Here is a 22891-nt window from a genome sequence, read left to right on the forward strand (position 1 = left end):
GAATCAAGCGAGTCAAACATTCTATAAACATTTATTTATCTTTATTGGCCACCACGAACTAGCTCAGACAAGGACCCCATATTGTTTCAGGACAGCAGTGTACTTTGAAATCTTGCTCTCCACGTTCTTCTCTGCCAGCTTTGACAGCTTGGTCACGGTCTTTTTCTTGGTGTAGCGGATCTTGGCCTTCTCCTTCCTCTTCTCCTCCAAGGTGGCTGTGATGGCCTGGTACTTCCAGCCAACCTCGTGGGCCAGACGCCCAAGGAGCGCAAACTGGGGAAGGCAGGTTCACACAAAGTAGAAACAATGTCACAAATCAATCATTAGCCCAACAACCCATATAAAGGTCACAAGAATAGTTTCCACTACTTGGGGTTCTAATTATTCTTTGGCTGTTGTCTCAGATGGTAGTGCATGTAAAGTATTCTCATGGTCGTTAAACTCGAATATTTACTGACGTAAACATCACTGACAATAAGAATAGACTGGCTGAATACATTTTGGCCAATGTCTGGCTAGCAAGAATGTGGCTAAGCATTAGCTCAACGACAGTGTTGCCTGCAACTTTGGACAACTACCTACTAGTCAATGAACAGTTAATCAATTCAGTGGTGTTATTTGCTAAACTGATTTTAGGCTTACCTTGCGAGTGGGCTTCAGACGGACAATTTTCAGGGCAGCAGGTACGACCATGCGCTTCCTCTGTGGAACAAAATAAACGTCAGCTCCAAAAGCAACAGCAAGTCCATTAAAAGTGGAAGACATTCACTTCAAAGTCAATACTCAAAGTATTAAAAGGTAGCATCATTGACAGCACAAGATCAGAGTTATGCCGGATGATTGAGACACTCACCTTGTCATAAGGAGGTGGGATACCATCGAACACCTTCAGCCTCTCCAGTGCAGCCTGTCCCCTCTTGGTTTTGTGAGGCAGCATGCCTGTTGGGTTCCAAGGGGGATCAATGAAGTTAAGTTGTTACTAGGCAATTAGGTCAACCCACATAGGATAGGCAATACTCTAGCACAAGGGAAGCCAAAGGGGGAAAATAAATAAATATATATATATATACACATACATATAGGGATTTATACCCATTTCATATTTACAAATGTGCAGAAACTTCCCTGTAACTGTTAACAGACACCAGCACAACATTGTGGCCCTGACTTAACTCAGCAGTCAGATCCGAAAGTTTGTCTCATCAAAATGATCAGCTTCGGGATAAGTGTTCATCACAGTCAAGTAGGAACCATATGTTGTGCAAGGTGGAGTTCAGAATGTGCATACTTTATGCCACTGACTCACCCCATAGGGATCATTTAAATCAATGCACAGAAAGGTGAGGTCCAAGCAAGCCCCAGGACTAGTAAGACATGCAGCTGAAAAAAATCCCAGTTTAAAAGAAGGGACTGTGATCTTACCCCTTACGGTCCTCCAGAAGATTCTGCTGGGCGCTCTGAAGTGATATGGTCCACGTGAGGGGTTGGTGTTCATCCTCTTACGCAGGAAAGCCAGGTACTTCACTATTCATAAAGATTGGCGCAATACATTCAAGCTATACCGTGTCTAAACCGTTTCACAACAGCCACAATTTCACAACTCTGGTCATACCACATTGCTTTATGTCTCAGATGGTAGTGCATGTAAAGTATTCTCATGGTCGTTAAACTCAAATATTTACTGTGGTAAACATCACTGACAACAAGCAAATATTGAAGATTTAGCTCAAAATAGTTACTATGAATCAAATGTAGGACATCAGAATCACACAACACATTACAATTTCATCAAATGGGTTAACCTGAATATATACAAAGTGCCAATAACTTACATTTGTTACGGTAGAAGTTTCCAGAGATGTTGATACCCTCACATCTCACAACTACCACCTTGTGGCCTGAAACGGAAGAAATCATGACTTACATATTGAAATTAAGTACAGGCCCATTGTATAATATCCACTGTTTCGGATGATAATGAGAGTTATCGTTGTAGTTACTCAAGCAATGTAGGTTAAAAAGCATCACTGACCGTTGTAGCAAGCTAGTCAAACATAACAAGGACCAAATCGAGGTGCAATTACACATCAGGCGACATGAAATTCTTGGATTGAATATTGATCAGTCACAAGATGGGTATTAATTTATTGTGACATGACTCACCAAGCAGAACTTGCTTCGCCACAATGGCAGCGAGACGACCAAGTAGATGGCCTCTGCCATCAAGCAGCAGAACCTGGAAAGGTAAGAAGCACATCAAGTAATTGAGAATAGTTGCCCGCCCGCCCCCCCCACCTGTGGTTCAAATGATTCAACAAAGTTGCCTATGTCTCTGATAGTGCATGTACAGTATTCTCATGGTCGTTAAACTGACAAACAAAACAAATTAACTTGGATAAATACATTATAGCTAAGGTTTAGGGCCAATATGACCAAATCTGGCTGGCAAAAGCATCCTTCAAGTGAAGATATAACATTCAAAATGGGTATTATTTTTGTGCATCTTTGTGCAGCGTTCCAGCGATTCCTTGACAAATTTAATGTTCACGTGAATCGGAGTTACTGCCATTCAAGCAGGGAGAAATTAGGCTCGTATGACGTAGCTTTGAGATGAAGCCACTCACTAAACTGTTAATAGGAAAATAACTTTTAGATCTAAAACGTCCATCATACATGTCAGATTTCAATATTGGCCGATGTCATAATGCAGGAGGTTGTTCTCTCGAATGAGCCATTATTCGTATTTTTGTTGCATTACTACCTCGAAACGTCTAATTCAATAGGGGGTTTGAAACATTTCTCCCATTTGTTTGCATTTTCAGTTCCGATCGCATTGCATGGCGCCGTTGCGAATGCAGACTCCACTCTGAGCCACATCGACCTTCATACTGAAAATCGTAGAATCCTAAATTGACAGTACAGTTTGAGCTATTGTACTCCACAACACGCTGATAATGACTTGGGTATTATAGTGTGTTGCTACGTTTGCTAGCGAGCCCATAGAGAGCATTGCATTGTGGGGTTAGTCGATTTGAGCTGCTACAGATATCCACATGTTGCTACCAACCGTATCACGATAAAATGAAACATTTGTTCACACAAAAATGATGGTTCTCACAGTGTTAAGTGACCCTTTAAATTATAGGAATGAGTGGTTTTGGGTGGATTTCATTTTAACTGGGTCTAAACATTAATTTGCGCAAACGTGGCCTGTAGCTTACCCAAATAATGTTCTATAGCTAACGTTAAATAGTAAATTCATTAGGAAATCTTCAAAAACTAGACTCATTTGACCTCAACACTTCACCAAAAATGCCAACGAACCAAGGATTTATTCTGAAGGGTTTTTGTAGCTAACTATCCAGCCTAGTCGGAGTTAACTAGATAGCCGCGTCGCATTCATTTAGCGAAGTTGCGTTAGCCAACACATGACATCCTGGTTGTGTCAAATAAATACGAAAAATGCTACGAAATTACCTCCACTAGTCTTCATTTACAATGCACAGATATATATTTAACAGGAGTCAAATTAATATATATGGACGTATTATTTACAAATGTAGATATGTTGGTTCTTCCTTGCTTACACACCTTATTGAACCGGTCCGCCATGATGTGCGAAAAGAAAGACAGACGGGTTGTCCCGCTGTAAAAGACAGGGGTTTCTAGGCGGAGCTAAAGTTTTAGAGGAAATGACGAGAATGTTTATTCTTCTTTACGGGATTTATACAGGGCTTTATACGCAGTGCACAATGTGCTAATTGCCACACTCTGGACAGCGTGAGGATTACATAAATCATTGCTCTCCCTAGACATTCAATGGTCCCTCTTTATCTGGGTCCATTGGACACTCTTACTGACTGTTGTGGCTGCTTTGATTGATGTATTGTCTCTACCTTTTTGTACCCTGTTTTGTGCTGCTACCATTTTGTCATGTTGCTCCCATGCTGTTGCTGCCATGCTATGTCTTAGGTCTGTCTCTCTTTATGTAGTGTTGTCTCTTGTCATGTGTTTTGTCCCATATATTTATTTTATTTATTTTTAATCTCAGCCGCCATCATCCCAGGAGGCTTTTCGGTAGGCCGCCATTGTTAGATTTTTTTAACTGACTTGCCTAGTTAAATTCATACAGTCAATGAGTTAGATGCATGTAAATATCAGAAATAGACACGTCACAAATGTATAATACTCCACAACAAGAATCTTTTTCACGACTGTTTTCATAAGTGTCAGCTTCATGGTTTCATCTTTTAACATGACTATTGTGTCTCTTTCAGAAAATGTCTTGCATAGCAACAGCACAGCAATGAAAATCAAACAATATTACAACATGTGCATAAGGTTAATGGGGGTTCTGTACTCTGGTGGATTTGTGTACATGGGATCTGTATCTGCGGCCTGATGGTAATAGCTGGTATCACCTTCAATTAGCAATGTTGCATGATTGTTTCTTCAATGGAGGATGTTATGGCACTGGCAAAACAGAGAGTTGTGTTTGGACACCAAATCATGGGATAAGTTTCAAAAGACATGGCACGAAATTTTGTCTTCTCTTTGCCATTCATATTGCCTGAATCCATTTAGACAGTACAACTACACTAGCTGTAATCATCCTTCTGTAATGTGGCAAACAGTCATCCTCCATAATGGCACCCCACATCTCAAATCTTAATTTTACCACAAACAATAATTGAAAGCAATAACCATGACAAAACAATAACCATTTCAAATAAATGTTTAATAACCTCAAGCATATACAGAACAATCAATCACATATAAACAGAGCTGCCCAGAGACAGTGCAGGTGATGACTAGGATTTGGCAATAGAGAATCGCTGGCCTTTATTCTAATGGAGTGAGTCTCAGTCATCATGCTTCAGTTTCCTAATTTTTCCCTTGTGACGGTCAATCTCACTCTGCAGCCTCGATATCTCCTTCTTGTGGTGGTCAATCTCCTCTTGGTGATGCTGCTTTAGTGCAGCCAACTGTTCTTGCTCTTTACGCCTGTAGAGGGAGATTGGAAAGTGTTAGGTACAGTGAGGACACAGTATGAATACAGGCCAGGCAGACTGCCACAAAGCCTCAAATAAATATACAGTGTCAATTTAGGCAAACAAATAGGTCTACCACCTATTGGTCGTACAGTATACTGTAAGTCACAACTAACCGGAAGTACATTTCCTCCTCTGCTGCCTGTTTCTTTCCGAGGGCTCCTCCTGCCTCTCTGACAGATCCTCCGCCGCCACCTCCTTTCCCTGCACCTTTGCCCAACTCACCCAGCTGGTACATGGAGAAGATTAATCAACAGGTGAACATTTAAGAACAACAAGATATAAATAGTCCTACTAAGGAATGAGATTGTTGTGTTATGCACAACTTTTGTTAGAGAAAAAAACACGACCTTCACATTGCATAAAGCTTTCATTTTAGGCTGTTATCAGCATACAGTATATAGAAGTAAAGGGTTCTCACAGAGATAGAAAGAGGTATAATCTTGGCATATGTGCCAATATGGCATCTGACAGCATGGGCAGTGACAATGAGCATGGGCAGTGACAATCTCCATTTTAAAGTAGTCAATTATTTTCCTGTTTGAAAAAAATTGCAAAGCTAATATTAGTGATTAACCACCACCTGCAGTGCTGGAGTCCTGAACCAAATCTTGTCATTCATATGTTGTGGCCACTAGATGCTGGTATCATAGTGGAGATCATTTCATAGCACCCCATTTGAAGAAGACAATGCTCTGATCATTGACTCTCTGCTCCCAAACCATATAAATCCCAGCCCCAGTTTACTACTTTAAAATGGTGGAAGCCTTCAATGGCAATGTCCATGCTAAAACTGTTATTTCCAAGTTGAGTCCTTTATACATCTCTATGGGTTATCCTCACGTGACATGCAGCTGAACTAGCTAAAGCACATATTGAAGTGGGGAGTTTTTTTGCACGTGGAACACTGTAATCTATGTCAATGCATTGCAAAGTGTTAGTGTATGAATGATTTGAGGCTACATAGCCTAAATGTTCATGTTCCAATGAAAAACTTCCCCGCTTTAATGTTGACTGAAAAGACCAACAGAATTGACCAGAAAATCTAAACACTGCCTTTACAAAAAAACTCTGACCATTGTGGGCAACTGTAGCGTCAGAGACTGGCTTCAATAACCATTCATAGATGGAAGCATTCAACCAAATTCCACACACACATTAGACCAAAGTGTATGATTGAGCTGCTTACAAAACCATGTCATCTTCATAGAACGGCGTCAGTAGAGTCGTTTGTTACAATTTGTATCAGAACGTTCCAAATACCAGCTAAACATTGTAACATACTGACTGACATAGTAACAAGAGCATTACAAATTGTCCAAGGCCATCGCGAAATCACTTGACAATTTTAATACCACTCGTTTCATTTTAACTTTGGACTGTATTAGCAGCTAAACGTGGTGGTCTAATCATATGTGGTGCGTTTTTACCTGGTCAGATGCCATCCTTAGCTGTGTGGTGAGGAGACTCCTAACATCAGCTCTCAAAAACCTTGCCATTTCGTTCCCAAAACAACTAAAACTAGACCGTTTGCCCTTGTCTACCAAAATAAACCAAATTAGGGCCTAACCATTTAATACAATGGGGGTGTTTGTGGATGAGTATGAACTGAGTCTTTATTATTTTTCTATGAAGGATCAATAAGATACAGCGAAATAGATGATCATCTGTGTAAAGTGGGGTTTTATCAGTAAGAACGTTTTAATAAATGGCGATCGGTCTCAAACAACAATTATATTTGAAAAAACGTTCACCCCTATGCGTAATGGTACGGTCTCATTACGGACAGTATACCAAAGATGTTTTATCATATTGACAAGATAGAGGAGTGACCGCTTTTACAAGGGAAATACATGTCCTCAAAATGGAAGGACGTCTGAATGACGCAAGATCAGTTGGGACCATTTTATAAAGTCGTTTTTTATCAAAGTTGCCGAAATGCCACGTGCGTCTACTTACACGTGCATTCATAACAACCTAACCAATACACAACTTATATTCGATAAAATAAGCTTCACTTGGAAAATTAGCAATTACATGTTTTGTTGACCAAATTCGACACTCATTGATCTCCATAAAAAATGATTTACTTTCAGGGCGGAGTAAACTCCTTCGCTTTGCCTTTCTGTTGACACCGCTATAGCTAGACCGTTTGATATCGATGGACTGCGCACTACGTAGTGGCGTCTGGAGTGGCCTTTTGTTGATTGTATTCGTCTACTGTGAGCACTTCTGCTAAATTATGGCTTTGATGACAACATATGCATGTTGTCAAACACACAGTAGGCCTACACCACAGCTATTTGACATTTCAAAATTACATTTTCTATTTCGAAATTAAGGGATTGTATTTATAGCCTACTATTATACAAATTCAGTCATCAGAAAGCAAGCAGGAAAGCCATGCATGACTCTTTACCCAGTAGTAAATCGTTTGGGTAACTGACATTTTCCATGGCCAACATTCCAAGTATCACACTTTAGAGGCAGTGTGAAAACAAAACGTTTGTTTTATGCTGTAAGAAGTGGTCAGTTAAAAGGGCAATCAGCAGGTGCTACAGCAATTTTGGGCCTTAAGTATATTAATGATGTACCCATTGATTCTTAAAGAATTAACTTGTGCCTCATGAGCTTACTTCAACTGTTGTACTGCATCAGAACCCAAAATGTAAGTTTGTTTAATTTGTAAGTTGTAAGTTTGTCCAATATTTGTAAACAAACTAAATGTAACACTATGTAGCCTCAAAACATGGTTAAAACTGTACATTTAATATAATGTATGGCCAGTCCTTTGAGAGTGGTTACATTTCTCCAGACCCATCCCTCAGCTTTTTACCGAAATAGATGTGGGGATCGAGAACACCTTGTTTCAGGTGCTAACTGCCACTTTAAAGTCAGTAATGAGATTATGTGGTCTGTAATTTACTTGAATTGGTCCCTCATGCAGGCTATGCTTACTATGTATAGACATAATTATTGTTTTGATAGCCATAATCTACTTCGCTATACAAGATATTGGGCTAAAATATGTACCCTCAGCCTGGGCTCATAGACTAGACGTAACATAGTAAATGTAAATCCAGGATACTCATTAGTATGATATGTTACGTTTGGCATGGTTACATAAGATAGATGGTCACTAACAAAAGTAGGGTGGTTGGTCGGGGTGGGCATAAAATGCAAATGTCTAGCAACCCAAAAGTTTCAAGTTCAAATCATCACAGCTAACCCTTCCCCCAACTCCTAAACTTAAGCCCAAATGTAGCTAACGTTAGCCACCTAGGTAGAATTCATAACATATCATACGAAATGTAATTCGTAACATATTACACAAAATGGGTGATGGACATCCACAAATAAATACCAACGAAACAAACTAAATAAGTGTCTCAAATTTACATACACAATAATATGAAAAGCTCAGACCAAGTTGGCAGCGATATGACTATACAAATGGGCTATATTACAGTTAGTGCAGTAGTGCATCTGTCACTATATGTGACTCTCACTACCCATAAAAAGGCTGAGACACAAATAGGAAAAGGCAGCTGCTGTGAGGGACTTTATTCACAATGCTGCAAGAAAAGTATGTCCTTCTATAACAAACCAAACACTTGATTCATCTGATGTAGCCCCCCTCAGTCAAAACTGGGTTCACTATCACACCTCACACACACAGGAACCAGAAGAGAGAAAAAAAAAAAACATTAACAGGAGTCCAAACCACATTCATATATTACAAATGTATTCACTTTTTCTCCCTTTGCCATTAAGCTATTCAATGATTTACAAGTACAGTATCCTCAGACCATTAAAAGTGCATTAAAAAATAGAAAAATTGTGTTGTAAAAAGAAATTAGGAAATTTAACCTAAATTGAAAATTCCTTTGGTCCATCATTGGCCCAAGTATTACTTAAAAACTATCACCACAAGTGACAGAACCCTGGGAAGTCACATGCACTCAAACCTTAATACAGGTAACTGCCAAAATAAAAGGAAACACCAACAAAGTGTCTTCATAAGTTAATAGGGTGTTGGGCTACAATGAGCTGCCAGAACAGCTTAAATTCACTTTGGCATAGCTTCTACAAGTATCTGGAACTCTATTGGAGGGACGCAATACCATTATTCCACAAGAAATTCTATAAATTGGGTGTTTCAATGGTGGTGGTGTCTCAGGCGCCTGATCCAGAATCTGCCACAAGTGTTCAATTGGGTTGAGATCTGGTGACAGACGACCGTGGCATATGGTTTACATAGTTCATGCTCATCAAGCCAAGTCTAGGTCCAAAAGGCTCCTTAACAGCTTCTACACCTAAGCGACTACTGAACAGTTAATCAAAAGGCTACCTGGACTATTGTCATTGAGCCCCTTTTTTACACTGCTGCTACTCGCTGTTTAACTCAGCAAAAAAAGAAGTCCCTTTTTCAGGACCCTGTCTTTCAAAGGTAATTCATAAAAATCCAAATAACTTCACAGATCTTCATTGTAAAGGGTTTAAACACTTGCTTGTTCAATGAACCATAAACAATGAACATGCACCTTTGGAACGGTCGTTAAGAGAGTAACAGCTTACAGACGGTAGGCAATTAAGGTCACAGTTATGAAAACTTAGGCCACTAAAAAGGCCTTTCTACGACTCTGAAAAACACCAAAAGAAAGACGCCCAGGGTCCCTGCTCATCTGCGTGAACGTGCCTTTGGCATGCTGCAAGGAGACATGAGGACTGCAGATGTGGCCAGGGCAATAAACTGCAATGTCCATACTGTGAGATGCACCTAAGACAGCGCTACAGGGAAACATGACGGACAGCTGATCGTCCTCGCAGTGACAGACCACGTGTAACAACACCTGCACAGGATCAGTACATTCGAGCATCACACCTGCGGGACAGATACAGGATGGCAACAACATCTTCCCGAGTTACACCAGGAACACACAATCCCTCCATCAGTGCTCAGACGGTCTGCAATAGGCTGAGAGAGGCTGGACTGAGGGTTTGTTGGCCTGTTGTCAGGCAGATCCTCACCAGACATCACCGGCAACAACGTCGCCTATGGGCACAAACCCAACGTCGCTGGACCAGACAGGAATGGCAAAAAGTGCTCTTCACTGACAAATCGTGGTTTTGTCTCACCAGGGGTGATGGTCGGATTCGTGTTTATCGTCAAAGGAATGAGCGTTACACCGAGGCCTATACTCTGGAGTGGAATCGATTTGGAGGTGGAGGGTCTGTCATGGGTCGGCAGGTAGCCTAGTGGTTAAAGCGTTGGACTAGGAACCGAAAGTTTGCAAGATCGAATCCCCGAGCTGACAAGGCAAAAATCTATCATTCTGCCCCTGAACAAGGCAGTTAACCCACTGTTCCTAGGCCGTCATTGAAAATAAGAATTTGTTCTTAACTGACATGCCTAGTAAAATAAAGGTCAAATAAATGTTCTGGGGCGGTGTGTCACAGCATCATCGGACTGAGCTTGTTGTCATTGCAGGCAATCTCAACACTGTGCGTTACAGGGAAGACGTCCTCCTCCCTCATGTAGTACCCTTCCTGCAGGCTCATCCTGACATGACCCTTCAGCTTGACAATGCCACCAGCCATACTGCCCATTCTGTGCATGATATCCTGCAAGACAGGAATATCAGTGTTCTGCCATGGCCAGCGAAGAGCCCGGATCTCAATCCCATTTAGCATGTCTGGGACCTGTTGGATCGGAGGGTGAGGGCTTGCACCATTCCCCCCCAGAAATGTCCGGGAACTTGCAGGTGCCTTGGTGGAAGAGTGGGGTAACATCTCACAGCAAGAACTGACAAATCCGGTGCAGTCCACGAGGAGATGCACTGCAGTACTTAATGCAGCTGGAGGCCACACCAGATACTGACTTAATTTTGATTTTGACCCCCTCCCTTTGTTCAGGAACACATTATGCCATTTCTGTTAGTCACCTGTCTGTGGAACTTGTTCAGTTTATGTCTGTTGTTAAATCTTGTTATGTTCATACATATATTTACACATTTTAAGTTTGCTGAAAATAAACGCAGTTGACAGTGAGAGGACACTTCTATTTTTGCTGAGTTTGCATATTACATCAAACATGGTCCAAAGCACACCAAGACAGTTGTGAAGAGGGCATGGCGAAACCTATTCCCCCTCAGGAGACCGAGAATATTTGGCATGGGTCCTAATATCCTCAAAAGGTTCTACAGCTGCCCCATCGAGAGCATCCTGACTGTTTGCATCACTGTCTGGTATGGTAACCGCTCAGCTTCCGACCGCAAGGCACTACAGAGGGTTGTGCGATTGGCCAAGCTTCCTGCCATCCAGGACCTCTATACCAGGCGGTGTCAGAGGAAGGCCCTAAAAATTGTCAAAGACTCCAGCCACCCTAGTCATAGACTGTTCTCTCTGTTACAGTACGGCAAGCGGTACCGGAGCGCCAAGTCTAGGTCCAAGAGGCTTCTAAACAGCTTCTACCCCCAAGCCATAAGACTCCTGGACATCTAATCAAATGGCTACCCAGACTATTTGCATTGTCCCCCCCTCTTACCCTGCATTGTTGGTTAAGGGCTTGTAAATAAGCATTTCATGGTAACGTCTACACCTATTGTATTCGGTGCATGTGTCAAATATAATTTTATTTGACCACTCATGCCCTGTGGATAGGGGCATCGTCATCCTATGGGGGCATTGTCATGGTTTTTATACATGACCCTAAGCATGATGGGATGTTAATTGCTTAATTAACTTAGAAACCACACCAGTGTGGAAGCACGTGCTTTCAATATACTTTGTATCCCTAATTTCCTCAAGTGTTTCATTACTTTGGCAGTTACCTGTATAACTTCAACAACGATCCATCTTAAGCATAGTCTTGACTAAATCTGAAATGGTGTGTATCTTTTAAAGTTCTAGTGTTCACACACACCTCTCATAATAAACAGTTGTAGATGGAGCCAATCGACCAGCAGGATATACTACTAATAATACATTGATGGCCCAGTCGCTGTACATCCTATTGACACTCCTGATATTTTTCTCAACCCCCCCCTAAAATGGATTGGATAGGGATAGTTCCACCCCTACTGGCCAGGGATAGTTCCACCCCTACTGGCCAGGGATAGTTCCACCCCTACTGGCCAGGGGTAGTTCCACCCCTACTGGCCAGGGGTAGTTCCACCCCTACTGGCCAGGGGTAGTTCCACCCCTACTGGCCAGGGATAGTTCCACCCCTACTGGCCAGGGATAGTTCCACCCCTACTGGCCAGGGATAGTTCCACCCCTACTGGCCAGGGATAGTTCCACCCCTACTGGCCAGGGATAGTTCCACCCCTACTGGCCAGGGATAGTTCCACCCCTACTGGCCAGGGATAGTTCCACCCCTACTGGCCAGGGATAGTTCCACCCCTACTGGCCAGGGATAGTTCCACCCCTACTGGCCAGGGATAGTTCCACCCCTACTGGCCAGGGATAGTTCCACCCCTACTGGCCAGGGATAGTTCCACCCCTACTGGCCAGGGATAGTTCCACCCCTACTGGCCAGGGATAGTTCCACCCCTACTGGCCAGGGATAGTTCCACCCCTACTGGCCAGGGATAGTTCCACCCCTACTGGCCAGGGATAGTTCCACCCCTACTGGCCAGGGATAGTTCCACCCCTACTGGCCAGGGATAGTTCCACCCCTACTGGCCAGGGATAGTTCCACCCCTACTGGCCAGGGATAGTTCCACCCCTACTGGCCAGGGATAGTTCCACCCCTACTGGCCAGGGATAGTTCCACTACTGTACAACAAGGTTTTATGAGAAAACATTTGGAATTACAAATTCTTAGGGGAGTAAATGAAATTCAAATAAAACTTCAGTAAAAATGTAAACCTTGCTGAAATATGAGAAATCCTTGATCAATGTGACCTGTACTAGTGGCAAGTGCTTAAACTAAAAATGTTCAGGTAATTATTTATGCCCACAATGGTATTGCATGTTCATGTTTGCCTATGTTACGGACGTCACGCTGCTTGCTTAGTGAGTACAGGCTGCTCCCGATTCGGCTCGCACTGAGCTCGAACTCAGGACCTATGCCTGGCTAGCACACGTGATCGCTCTCCTTGGCAACTTACCAACCGTTTGAGCTATCGGGAAAATGTATAAATCGATAGCTCCATTGGCAACATGTACCATAAGCTCACAGCTAGCTTGACATTCTTAACTCCATTACACCTAGAATAAACATAGCTGATAGATCTAGTCTCACACTAGATTTCTGAAAACTTTTGGTATTGTGCAAGTTTGAAACTGGGAAAAAAAATTGTACCAAAAAAGGAACATAATGGCAAGGATAAAGGAGAACAAAAATAGGGAAACAGAGAGGAAAATAGGGGAGACTACATCAGAGTGCCAGAAGAGGCATGTGGAAACCCTTTGGGAGAGGCAGCGGGCGTGGCTCTCCTTTTGGGACTCGTCAGTCCTGCTTGGTGCTTCCCAGGGCCCGTAGGCGCTCCAGGAGGGGAGGGTGGGAGTAGTGCCACATGGAAAAGAGCCAGTCAGCCACAGGGAAGCCCAGGTTGTCTTTGTTGAGCTTGATGAGTGCAGAGCAGAGCTCCGAGGCTCGACCCATGCCCCGCGCAAAGGAGTCCGCCTGGAACTCAAACCTGCGGCTCAGGACAGTCAGACAGAAGGACAGGACCTGGAGGTAAGAATGGGAGAAATGTCAGTTTTCCTCTGCGGGATGTAGCAGGTACTCATCTGCTAAATCGCCATCTCAAAAACACTTTCTGTTAAAGCGGAGTTAAGAAATATATTGTAGATTTAGATGTATATTTCTTTGGCCAATATTTACTACTAGTATGCTCAAGGTATTTTCGCCAAACAAACACTGGACACAATGAGAATAGCTGCCACAGCACTTGTAGGGCCAACAGATAAGGCCTCCACTTAAGTGTATTAAGAGGTCACATATACACAGAGTGTACAAAACAGGTTAAATAATAATAATAATCGATTGTGTCTTTGTGCCATTCAGAGGGTGTATGGGGAAGACAAAACACTTAAATGCCTTTGAAAGGGGTACGGTAGTAGGTGCCAGATGCACCGGTATGAGTCAATAACTGCAACGCTGCTGGGTTTTTCACACTCAACCATTTCCTGTGTGTATCAATGATCTACCACCCAAAGGACATTCAGCCAACTTGACAACTGTGGGAAGCATTTGAGTCATTATAGGCCAGCATTCCTGTGGAACGCTTTCGACACCTTGTAGAGCATGCCCTGACTAATTGAGTCTGTTCTGAAGACAAGGGGGATGCAACTGAGTATTAGGAAGAAGTTTTGTCCACTCAAGTGTAAATGCATTGTTTAGGAGATGGAGTCACTCACCTCATTGTATGGGGAGAAGATGAACTGGAATATGATCATCAACCCAATCAAAGTGGGCTGGCTGTTATAGAAACCAAAGGCCATGAACAGCTCCTTCTGTCCAATTAGCACAGCAAAGAGGAAGAAGCACAGGAAGGAGTTCATCTGCAAGGACAGAGGCAGGGGAGAAAATTGTATCGATGACATTTCTGCATCAACATGAAAGTGGCCTATTGGTATAGAGGTGACGTGCAGATGCATATCAAGGGAATTCCCAAACAAACCTGACTGATTACTATGTTTTTCACAGTGTGGCCCAACTTCCAATGGCCCAGCTCGTGGCCCAACACCGCCAAGACCTCTGGATTGTTGCAGCCTTGCTTCTTGTTCTGAAGAAGAAAACAAAAAGAAAAAAAATAACATAACTGGTTTGATTTTTAAAATAATTATGCATGAAATATTGACTACAACTTCTAGTACACCATGTTAAGTTTCTATGATAGGACCACCACAACAAATTAGATGTATAACATGAAAGTTGTTATGTGCTGGCAGTGCTCGAACCAAGACTACAGGAATGGTATGTATGGCCGAAGTGGTACTCAGTAATACTGGAGACCTTTGAAGAAGCTTGCTTCAGCAATAAATATTATTGAATGGAATCAAGTTGCCTTCCTGAATCTTTTTTCAATATTTTATATTTATAACATTTTGACACCCAGTTCTCTGCGTAACAGAGTAAGTCTGACCTTGAGCTTGGATTTGTCCTCGGTTAGTGTGTCAGTCTCTGGCTCGCCATCCTTGTTGAGGGGAGAGTAGTCCTCCAGCAGGGTGTCGAACAACACTATGCGCTTGTTCTTGAAGAACCCATAGAAGTAAGCGTTACTGTGAGAGGAACGCTTGGAACCTGGAAGAGTAGGTCAAAATGGATCATTACAATACAACTTTATAGTCCATAAGTAACAGCAAACATCGGAAAGGTGTTTCTGCTATGTTTTAAACCCCCACACAGTTGAGACGAACACAGGGTCAAGCTGCAGAGCAGTGGCCATTTTCCCTTGCTCTCCTCTGATGTTAAACAATTATAGATATAGTCTAAGGTGTTACATCTTTGGGACAAAACAAGTAACCGAAAGGTTGCAAGTTCAAATCCCTGAGCTGACAAGGTACAAATCTGTCGTTCTGCCCCTGAACAGGCAGTTAACCCACTGTTCCTAGGCCGTCATTGAAAATAAGAATTTGTTCTTAACTGACTTGCCTAGTTAAATAAAGGTAAAAAATATATATAATAATAAATTACCTTCTACAACATAGACCTTAGTGAGAGGGAAACTGATAGACTTCGACATGCTTTCAATCTCTTCCTTCAGCTCACCCTCTGGCAAAGGGGTGAACTTGTCAAATAGGGGCGCAATGTAGTCCGCATAGATGGTCACCAGAACCTAGGAGAGAGAAGGAATGACCAGAAAGAAATACATTTGTAATCTATTAGGATATATTGGATATTAGTTAAGCTCCATTAATTCCTCCTCAGAGCCTAAACAACTGTTTGAATATTCCCATCCAGCCAGTTACGAGTTGAAAGGACTGACAAGCGAGACACCCAGTGTGAAGAGCCAGGCGTAGATGAAGAAGAAGTCTCCACCAATCTTTATGATGTAGAGGAGCAGTGAGGTCACAGGCAACAAGATACACTGGGTCACAATAAACTTCTTCACAGCATCCTTTAGGAAGAACCCCAGTGTCTGGAAGGAGGACCATAGACAACAACAAAAACAAATAAACAGTGTTACAAACCATGCCAGTGAAAAAAAAGTGTAATTGATTCAATCTAGGAAACTGTCTGTATAATAAGAATGTCCTCAGAGAGTTGACAGTCTACCTGCTGGTTGAATCCATGCTTCTCCTCAATAACAAAGGTGTTGTAGATACTCCAGGGAAGACCAGTGAATGCACTGAACAGGGTTGCTAGTATCAGAAATGAAAGAGACTGGAAGATCTAAAAGAAAAGACAGAGCCATGGAATGATTCAAGAAAATTGCCAAAACATTTGTAATACTGGACTGCCTATTTTAACCGTGGACCATGCACACACCTCATACTCTGGACCCAATCCAAAACGAGCAGTCACTGTCCCAGCAACTTTCCAAACGAAAGGGATTCCGCCAAACAGCAGGATCAGCTATGAGAGAACACAGCAGTGTTATATTGGGGAAAAAATGAAATTCCCTCTTTGTGGAGGTGATACTCTCTGTCAGCAGATAAATTGAGGTAGACAACTAGGTTGTAATATAGTAAAGTAGGTCCTAACAAATCAATGGATATTTTAGTTGTACCCACCGTCCCCTCAGTTTCTGAATACAGTCCAGACCAGAAACTGAAGTTGCTCTTGTCCAGTTGATAAAGGCGTGACTTCTCAAAGGTGTCTGTGTCCATGATCTTTCCCAACTCTTGTGGTACGTGCATGGTCAACCTGTATATTCTCCGCTGGGTGTTAGAAGAGACTCTTAAACATGTTTTTATATTCAACTTAGCTATTCAAAAAAAGAACTGTCCATGTTACAGAATGATTAGTGGGACCTTGAGTTGCAGTAGGGCAATTCCATGTTTGCGGAATTACACCAAACAAAAACCATTGATTTCAAAGTTTAACAAACCATACAACTCTACTCACAATGAGTACTTTAAACAATTGACACAGTAAATAAAATAGCATTTACTGGAAAAACTGCAGCTGCAAAGTTTGGTAACAGAATTAAGGTAACATCTCCCTCAGTTGTATTATGTTACCAAACGTTGTATGTGCAAAGTTTTTTCTGTAAAAAAAAAAAAAAAAAATCTGTGGAAATTGTCAAAAGTAGTTCTTGTGGATAGAGTTGGATGCTTTGTTAAACTTTGAAATCAATTATTTTTGTTTCGATGTTTTATTTTATTTAACGAGGCAGTTAATTCTTATGACGGGCTACACCGTTCAAACCCGGCCGACGCTGGGCCAATTGTGTGTCGCCCTATGAGACTCCAAACCACGGCCGGATGTGATACAGTCTGGATTCGAACCAGGGTGTCTGTAGTGACGCCTCAACCACTGAGATGATGTGCGTTAGATCGCTGCGCCACTCGCGAGCCCAGTTTAGAATATATTTAAGGGCGAAAAACCTGTCTCAGCGTAATTCTGTTACCATGGAATTACACAGTACAAAGACGTCACTCCCGAAATCAGCTTTGTTCTTGGTAAAAAATATTGTAGACAAACAATAATGAAGAGTCAGCATGCGGCACGCTAGCAAGCATTGAAATGCAGTAAAGAAAACATTCTTATTGACAAAGATGACCGTTACGAAACAAAGTAAAGTTCAACAATTACCTGTCTGTAGGCAAGGTAGGCCTCCCATAGATACACCGTCCATGAGAACACCAGAACAGCATAAAATATCTTATTTTCGATTGGTAGGTTAAGTATTGTTTCCATCTTTATTCTGGCCTTGGTCTCTACTTAAAGTTAGCAAGCTAGCATGTGTTGCTAGTTGGACTCACTGGTTGAACAGCCGCCCGTTTACACGCCTTACAGTCTTTATTCAGAAGATACAACTGTTTATATTTAAATAACTTAGTATGGTTTATATCCCCAGATTAAATTGACTAGCATTCACCGGTCCACTCAAAATGATAGCAAGCTCATTCGCATCCAGTTTCCATTCATACTAAATGTTCTTCTTCGATAACGTTTAACGGCGGTTGCCATGCTAAATGTCAGTGCAGCAGTTAATTTTGTTCCCAGTGAAACTGAACCAGTCGTCTAAATAACTAAGGTTCCATGGTCACTGTATTATTTATCTCTTAAAATATACTGAACAAAAATATAAACGCAACAATTTAAGTTGTTACAGTTCATATAAGGAAATCAGACCATTTAAATAAATTAGGCCCTAAGCTATGGATTTCACATGACTGGTCACGGGTGCAGCCATGGGTGGGCCTGGGAGGGCATATGCCCACTTACTTGGCAGCCAGGCCCAACCACTGGTGGGCCAGGGCCAGGCCCAGGCAAACATAATTAGTTTTTCCCCACTAAAGGGCTTTATTACAGACAGAAATACTCCTCAAAATGCATGTGTGTGTGTGTTTTGTGTGTGTGGGTGGGTGGGTGGGTGTGTGGGAGTGTCAGTGTAGTATGTGTGTGGTTAGAGTCCAGTGACTATACATCGAGCCTGTGCAAGAGAGTCAGTGCAAGAAATAAGAATACATTATAATAAAACAATAAAAATAGTCATTTGATTAACCGTTCAGCAGTCTTATGGCTTGGGTGTAGAAGCTGTTAAGAAGCCTTTTGGTTCCAGACTTGGCACTCCAGTACTGCCTGCCGTGCGGTAGCAGAGAGAACAGTCTATGGGTGGCTGGAGTCTTTGACCATTTTTAAGGGCATTCCTCTGACACCACCTGATATAGAGGTACTGGATGGCAGGAAGATCGGCCACAGTGATGTAATGGGCCGTACCCACTATCCTCTGTAGCGCCTTGCGGTCTGATGCCAAGTAGTTACCATACCAAGCGGTGATGCAACCACTCAGGATGCTCTCGATGGTACAGATGTATAACTTTTGAGGTCCCATGACAAATCTTTTCAGCCTCCTGAGGAGGAATAGGCATTGCCATGCCCTCTTCATTACTGTCTTGGTGTGTTTGGACCATGATAGGTCCTTAGTAATGTTGACACCAAGGAGCTTGAAGCTCTCGACCCGCTCCACTACAGCCCTGTAGATGTGAATGGTGGCATGCTCGGCCCTCCTTTCCTGTAGTCCACGTTCAGCTCCTTTGTCTTGCTCACGTTGAGGGAGAGGTTGTTGCCCTGCACCACATTGTCAGACCTCTGCCCTCCTCCCTATCGGCAGTGTCGTTGATCAGTCTTACCACCATAGTGTCATCTGCAAACGTAATGATGGTGTTGGAGTTGTGCGTGGCCACGCAGTCGTAGGTGAACAGGGAGAACAGGAGGGGATTAAGCACGCACCCCTGAGGGGCCCCCATGTTGAGGGTCAGCGTGGCGGATGTGTTGTTGCCTACCCTTACCACCTGAGGGAGGCCCTTCCGGAAGTCCAGGATCCAGTTGCAGAGGGAGATGTTCAGTCCCACGGTCCTTAGCATAGTGATGAGCTTGGAGGGCACTATGGTGTTGAACGCTAAGCTATAGTCAATGAACAGTATTCTCATGTAGGTGTACCTTTTGTCCAAGTGTGAAAGAGCAGTGTGGAGTGCAATAGAGACTGCGTCATCTGTGGATCTGTTGGGGCGGTATGCAAATTGGAGTGGGTCCAGGGTTTCTGAGATGATGGTGTTGATGTGAGCCATGACCAGCCTTTGAAATAATTTCAAGGCTACAGATGTAAGTGCTACGGGGAAGTAGTCAATTAGGCAGTTTACCTTGGCATTCTTGGGCACAGGGACTATGGTGGTCTGCTTGAAACAGGGTCAGGGAGTTGTTGAAAATGTCAGTGCAGGGCCTCTGAAGTGGCGCAGCGGTCTAAGGCACTGCATCGCATCACTACAGACCCGGGTTCGATCCCGGGCTATATCACAACCGGCCGTGATCGGGAGTCCCATAGGGCGGCACATAATTGGCCCAGCATCATCCAGGTTAGGGGATGGTTTGGCCGGGTGGGCTTTACTTGGTCATCGAGCTCTAGTGACTCCTTGTGGTGCGCTGGGCGCCTGCAAGCTGACCTCGGTCATCAGTTGAACAGTCTTTCCTCCGACACATTAGTGCGGCTGGCTTCCGGGTTTAGCGGACGGGTGTTAAGAAGTGCGGTTTGGTGGATCATGTTTCAGAGGACACATGACTTGACCTTCGCCTCCCGAGCTCGTTAGCGAGTTGCAGCAATGAGGCAAGATCCAAACTGGGGAGAAAAAGGGGGTCCAATACAACAACAGAAAATACCATACTTGCCAGCAGGTCAGTGTATGCGCTGAGTATGTGTCCTGGTAATCCATCAGGCCCTGCAGCCTTATGAATGTTAACGTGGTTAAAGGTCTTACTCACATCGGCTACAGAGACCGTGATCAGACAGTCATTCGGAATTACTGGTGCTCTCATGCATGGTTCAGGGTTGGTTGCTTCAAAGCGAGTATAGAAGACATTTAGCTGGTCTGGTAGACTCGCATCACTGGGCAGCCCGTGGCTGGGTTTCCCTTTGTGATCTGTGATATTTTGCAAGCCCTGCCACATCCGAGCAGAGCCAGAGCCAGTGCTGAAGGATTCAATCTTAGTCTTGTATTGACGATTGCCTGTTTGATGGTTCGTCGGTGGGCTTAGCTGGATTTCTGATGAGTCCGGATTTGTGTTCCACTCCTTGAAAGCAGCACCTCTACTCTAGCCTTTAGCTCAGTGCGGATGTTGCCTGTAATCCATGGCTTCCTGTTGGGATATGTACGTACAGTCAATGTGGGGACGACATTGTCGATGCACTTATTAATGAAGCCAGTGACTGATGTGGTATACCCCTCAACGCCATTGGATGAATCTCTGAGTATATTCCAGTCTGTGCTAGCGAAACAGTCCTCATAATAATGAGTGACATGTTTATATGTTTGTCAGATTTTGTTCCTGTATGCATTGCTGTACCTTTTTTGGTACTGTACATGTGTATATACAACTCATGGGGAGGGCGGCAAAAGTGTATTATTAAAGCAAATAATGGCGTTGTGATGACATTTTATCTTCTTACTTTACACATGCTAATAAATACATTTATATAAAAAAATATATATATATATAATAATACCATGAATGTAAAATGACTGAAAACAAAGTCATTTGGAAAGTAACATGATTATGAGCTTGATAAACCAAGTCAACTGAGTAGGTAAACCTATTTTGGATTTATTCCATGCTATGAACATTACAGATAATCAGTAATAATCTCCTGTGGGAAGGCATTGATTTCAAGCAATTAGAGATGTATCCGATGTATTTGTTGTAGTACGGCTGTATGACCGATTACTTAGCCCTTTTAAGTGGTTCCTATCATTTTGTTAGTCCAAGAATGAAAGAGATAGCAGAGATTATTGAAAGAAAATATATTTAGAAAGTGTTTTCTCATGCCAATGAAATGCTGTATACACATAGGTGTGGTCAATGAAATAACCATTTAAATTTCTCCTTTGGAGTAGAGTCCATGTTATCTTTATGACCTATGCAGCACTCTCCCAGTGTGAAGAGCTGTTGGCGTGTACAGAGCCCTTGGTCTGGAGAATGTGTTGAGAGCAGTGTGGGGAGGAACAAGATGGGGAGCTTCGATGTGAACCATGCTTCATCAAGGTTCTCTTCATAGCAGTCACTTTCAATTCTAGCCGCTTGACTTTGATCAGCAGAGGGCTTTGCTGTCTTTTACTGGACCTTCGCTGCTCCATCTTCTCCCCTGAGTTCTTCCAGCTAGCTGGACATTTGGTCACCCAAGTCCAGGCAGCCTTAATGAAAACGTTGAGAATGTAATACATCAGTAGCCTATAAAAGGATAATTACATTTTAAATTAACACATAACTATCAATGGACAAAACATGAACATGGGATAATGAGTGGCTGAATCAAATATTTGGTTACAGAAAATGAGTTTGTGGCCTCCTTTCATGATCATTTGACTGCTAAATCATTCAATAATGGTAATTCATTTTGATTAAACATAGCATCAAGCTGCTTGAAGTAGTCAACTGCCACTCTGATGGTGGTGGTGATGCCCACTGGGCACACACTGGTTGAATCAACGTTGTTTCCACGTCATTTCAAGGAAATTCCGTTGAACCAACCGCATTGAATTGTCTTCTGTGCTGTGGGTGATGATGATGGTTGAGACAGGAGTTAGGACCACACTTACCTGTGAAGCAAGTTCTATTCTGTCCCAGTAGATATAACACAGGTAGGAGAGAGCAGCCACAAATAACGCTGTGAAGCATTTCCATCCTTCAAAGACAGTCTGCGGCGACGGGACAACCATATTGAAAGTTGCATGTCCGAATCTGTTGCTACCAGTGAAGCCTGTCGTTAATGCACAACGTATCCTTGACCACTCAGATGATTGGGGTTCAGCTCCTTCAATCCAATCCATTTCAATCAATGTTTTGACATTGTAAATGGCTAGATGGTTGAAATGCACTGATAAAACGTGTTGTGGCGCAATTGAATTTCCCACAAATTGGTCGACATTCTAGCATCTAAAATGAGATTCTAGTCATTCTATAGCATGACTTCACAAACGCTGCATATAATTATGACAGGGCGTCTTTCTCCACAACATTCCATCCATTATTTCCATTGAATGTGTTTTTCTTATCATGTCCACACATTTGTGCTTAAGGCCTATGTTCTCCAGAAATAAATGAAAATATCTGACATCTTAAAACGTCCCCTGTCCCCTGAATATTCGGGATATGGCATAGACATAAAAGAAAGAAATGGGTATTGAAAATAAAATCCAATTGACACTATAGGCGGAAATAATAG

General features: G+C 42.7%; 3 protein-coding genes and 3 non-coding genes across 7 annotated transcripts; all 6 read right to left on the reverse strand.

Moving 5' to 3' along the window:
• Positions 1–15: 15 nt before the first annotated feature.
• Positions 16–3700, reverse strand: rpl13a (ribosomal protein L13a). The gene is made up of 7 exons (XM_035742484.2): positions 3592–3700; positions 2164–2236; positions 1833–1898; positions 1423–1524; positions 854–939; positions 643–702; positions 16–273 (listed from the first exon to the last, which is right to left on the reverse strand). The coding sequence occupies exons 1-7, from the start codon at positions 3610–3612 to the stop codon at positions 64–66; spliced, it is 618 nt and encodes a 205-aa protein (XP_035598377.1). The 5' UTR covers positions 3613–3700; the 3' UTR covers positions 16–63.
• On the reverse strand, positions 395–476 carry LOC118363047 (small nucleolar RNA Z195/SNORD33/SNORD32 family). Its single transcript, XR_004821322.1, has one exon. It is a non-coding gene; the product is annotated as a small nucleolar RNA Z195/SNORD33/SNORD32 family (small nucleolar RNA).
• Positions 1171–1242, reverse strand: LOC118363053 (small nucleolar RNA SNORD50). The gene has a single exon (XR_004821329.1). It is a non-coding gene; the product is annotated as a small nucleolar RNA SNORD50 (small nucleolar RNA).
• Positions 1623–1704, reverse strand: LOC118363048 (small nucleolar RNA Z195/SNORD33/SNORD32 family). Its single transcript, XR_004821323.1, has one exon. It is a non-coding gene; the product is annotated as a small nucleolar RNA Z195/SNORD33/SNORD32 family (small nucleolar RNA).
• Positions 3701–4717: 1017 nt separating the features above from the next.
• Positions 4718–6643, reverse strand: atp5if1b (ATP synthase inhibitory factor subunit 1b). The gene is made up of 3 exons (XM_035742485.2): positions 6482–6643; positions 5168–5280; positions 4718–5004 (listed from the first exon to the last, which is right to left on the reverse strand). Exons 1-3 carry the CDS (start codon positions 6548–6550, stop codon positions 4863–4865), a joined length of 324 nt encoding a protein of 107 aa, XP_035598378.1. The 5' UTR covers positions 6551–6643; the 3' UTR covers positions 4718–4862.
• A 1957-nt stretch (positions 6644–8600) lies between these two features.
• On the reverse strand, positions 8601–18182 carry zmpste24 (zinc metallopeptidase, STE24 homolog). Of its 2 annotated transcripts, XM_035742487.2 has the most exons (10): positions 17764–18181; positions 16740–16886; positions 16495–16581; positions 16282–16398; positions 15992–16144; positions 15700–15841; positions 15149–15306; positions 14684–14788; positions 14421–14564; positions 8601–13731 (listed from the first exon to the last, which is right to left on the reverse strand). In XM_035742487.2, exons 1-10 carry the CDS (start codon positions 17866–17868, stop codon positions 13507–13509), a joined length of 1383 nt encoding a protein of 460 aa, XP_035598380.1. In that variant the 5' UTR covers positions 17869–18181; the 3' UTR covers positions 8601–13506. The 2 variants fall into 2 exon arrangements, with proteins under 2 accessions (XP_035598380.1, XP_035598381.1); XM_035742488.2 differs by lacking the exon at positions 15992–16144 and having other exon boundaries at positions 17764–18182.
• Between the last annotated feature and the right edge of the window lie 4709 nt (positions 18183–22891).

Source organism: Oncorhynchus keta, chromosome 29, assembly GCF_023373465.1.
Source record: "Oncorhynchus keta strain PuntledgeMale-10-30-2019 chromosome 29, Oket_V2, whole genome shotgun sequence".
NCBI lineage: Eukaryota > Metazoa > Chordata > Actinopteri > Salmoniformes > Salmonidae > Oncorhynchus > Oncorhynchus keta.

Excerpts from the sequence above, each read along its gene's own strand:
- rpl13a (XM_035742484.2), bottom strand. The coding sequence starts at position 3,612 with ATGGCGGACCGGTTCAATAAG. Across the intron at positions 1,525-1,832 it reads AAACTTCTACCGTAACAAAT|TGAAGTACCTGGCTTTCCTG; the intron begins GTAAGTTATTGG and ends CTTTATGAATAG. Across the intron at positions 940-1,422 it reads CTTCTGGAGGACCGTAAGGG|GCATGCTGCCTCACAAAACC; the intron begins GTAAGATCACAG and ends GGAACCCAACAG.
- zmpste24 (XM_035742487.2), bottom strand. The coding sequence starts at position 17,868 with ATGGAAACAATACTTAACCTACCAATCGAAAATAAGATATTTTATGCT. Across the intron at positions 15,842-15,991 it reads TCACACTGGGTGTCTCGCTT|GTTCTGGTGACCATCTATGC; the intron begins GTCAGTCCTTTC and ends TCTCTCTCCTAG. Across the intron at positions 13,732-14,420 it reads TCTTCTCCCCATACAATGAG|GTCCTGTCCTTCTGTCTGAC; the intron begins GTGAGTGACTCC and ends TCTTACCTCCAG.
- atp5if1b (XM_035742485.2), bottom strand. The coding sequence starts at position 6,550 with ATGGCAAGGTTTTTGAGAGCTGATGTTAGGAGTCTCCTCACCACACAG. Across the intron at positions 5,281-6,481 it reads TAAGGATGGCATCTGACCAG|CTGGGTGAGTTGGGCAAAGG; the intron begins GTAAAAACGCAC and ends TCCATGTACCAG. Across the intron at positions 5,005-5,167 it reads GAGGAGGAAATGTACTTCCG|GCGTAAAGAGCAAGAACAGT; the intron begins GTTAGTTGTGAC and ends CTCCCTCTACAG.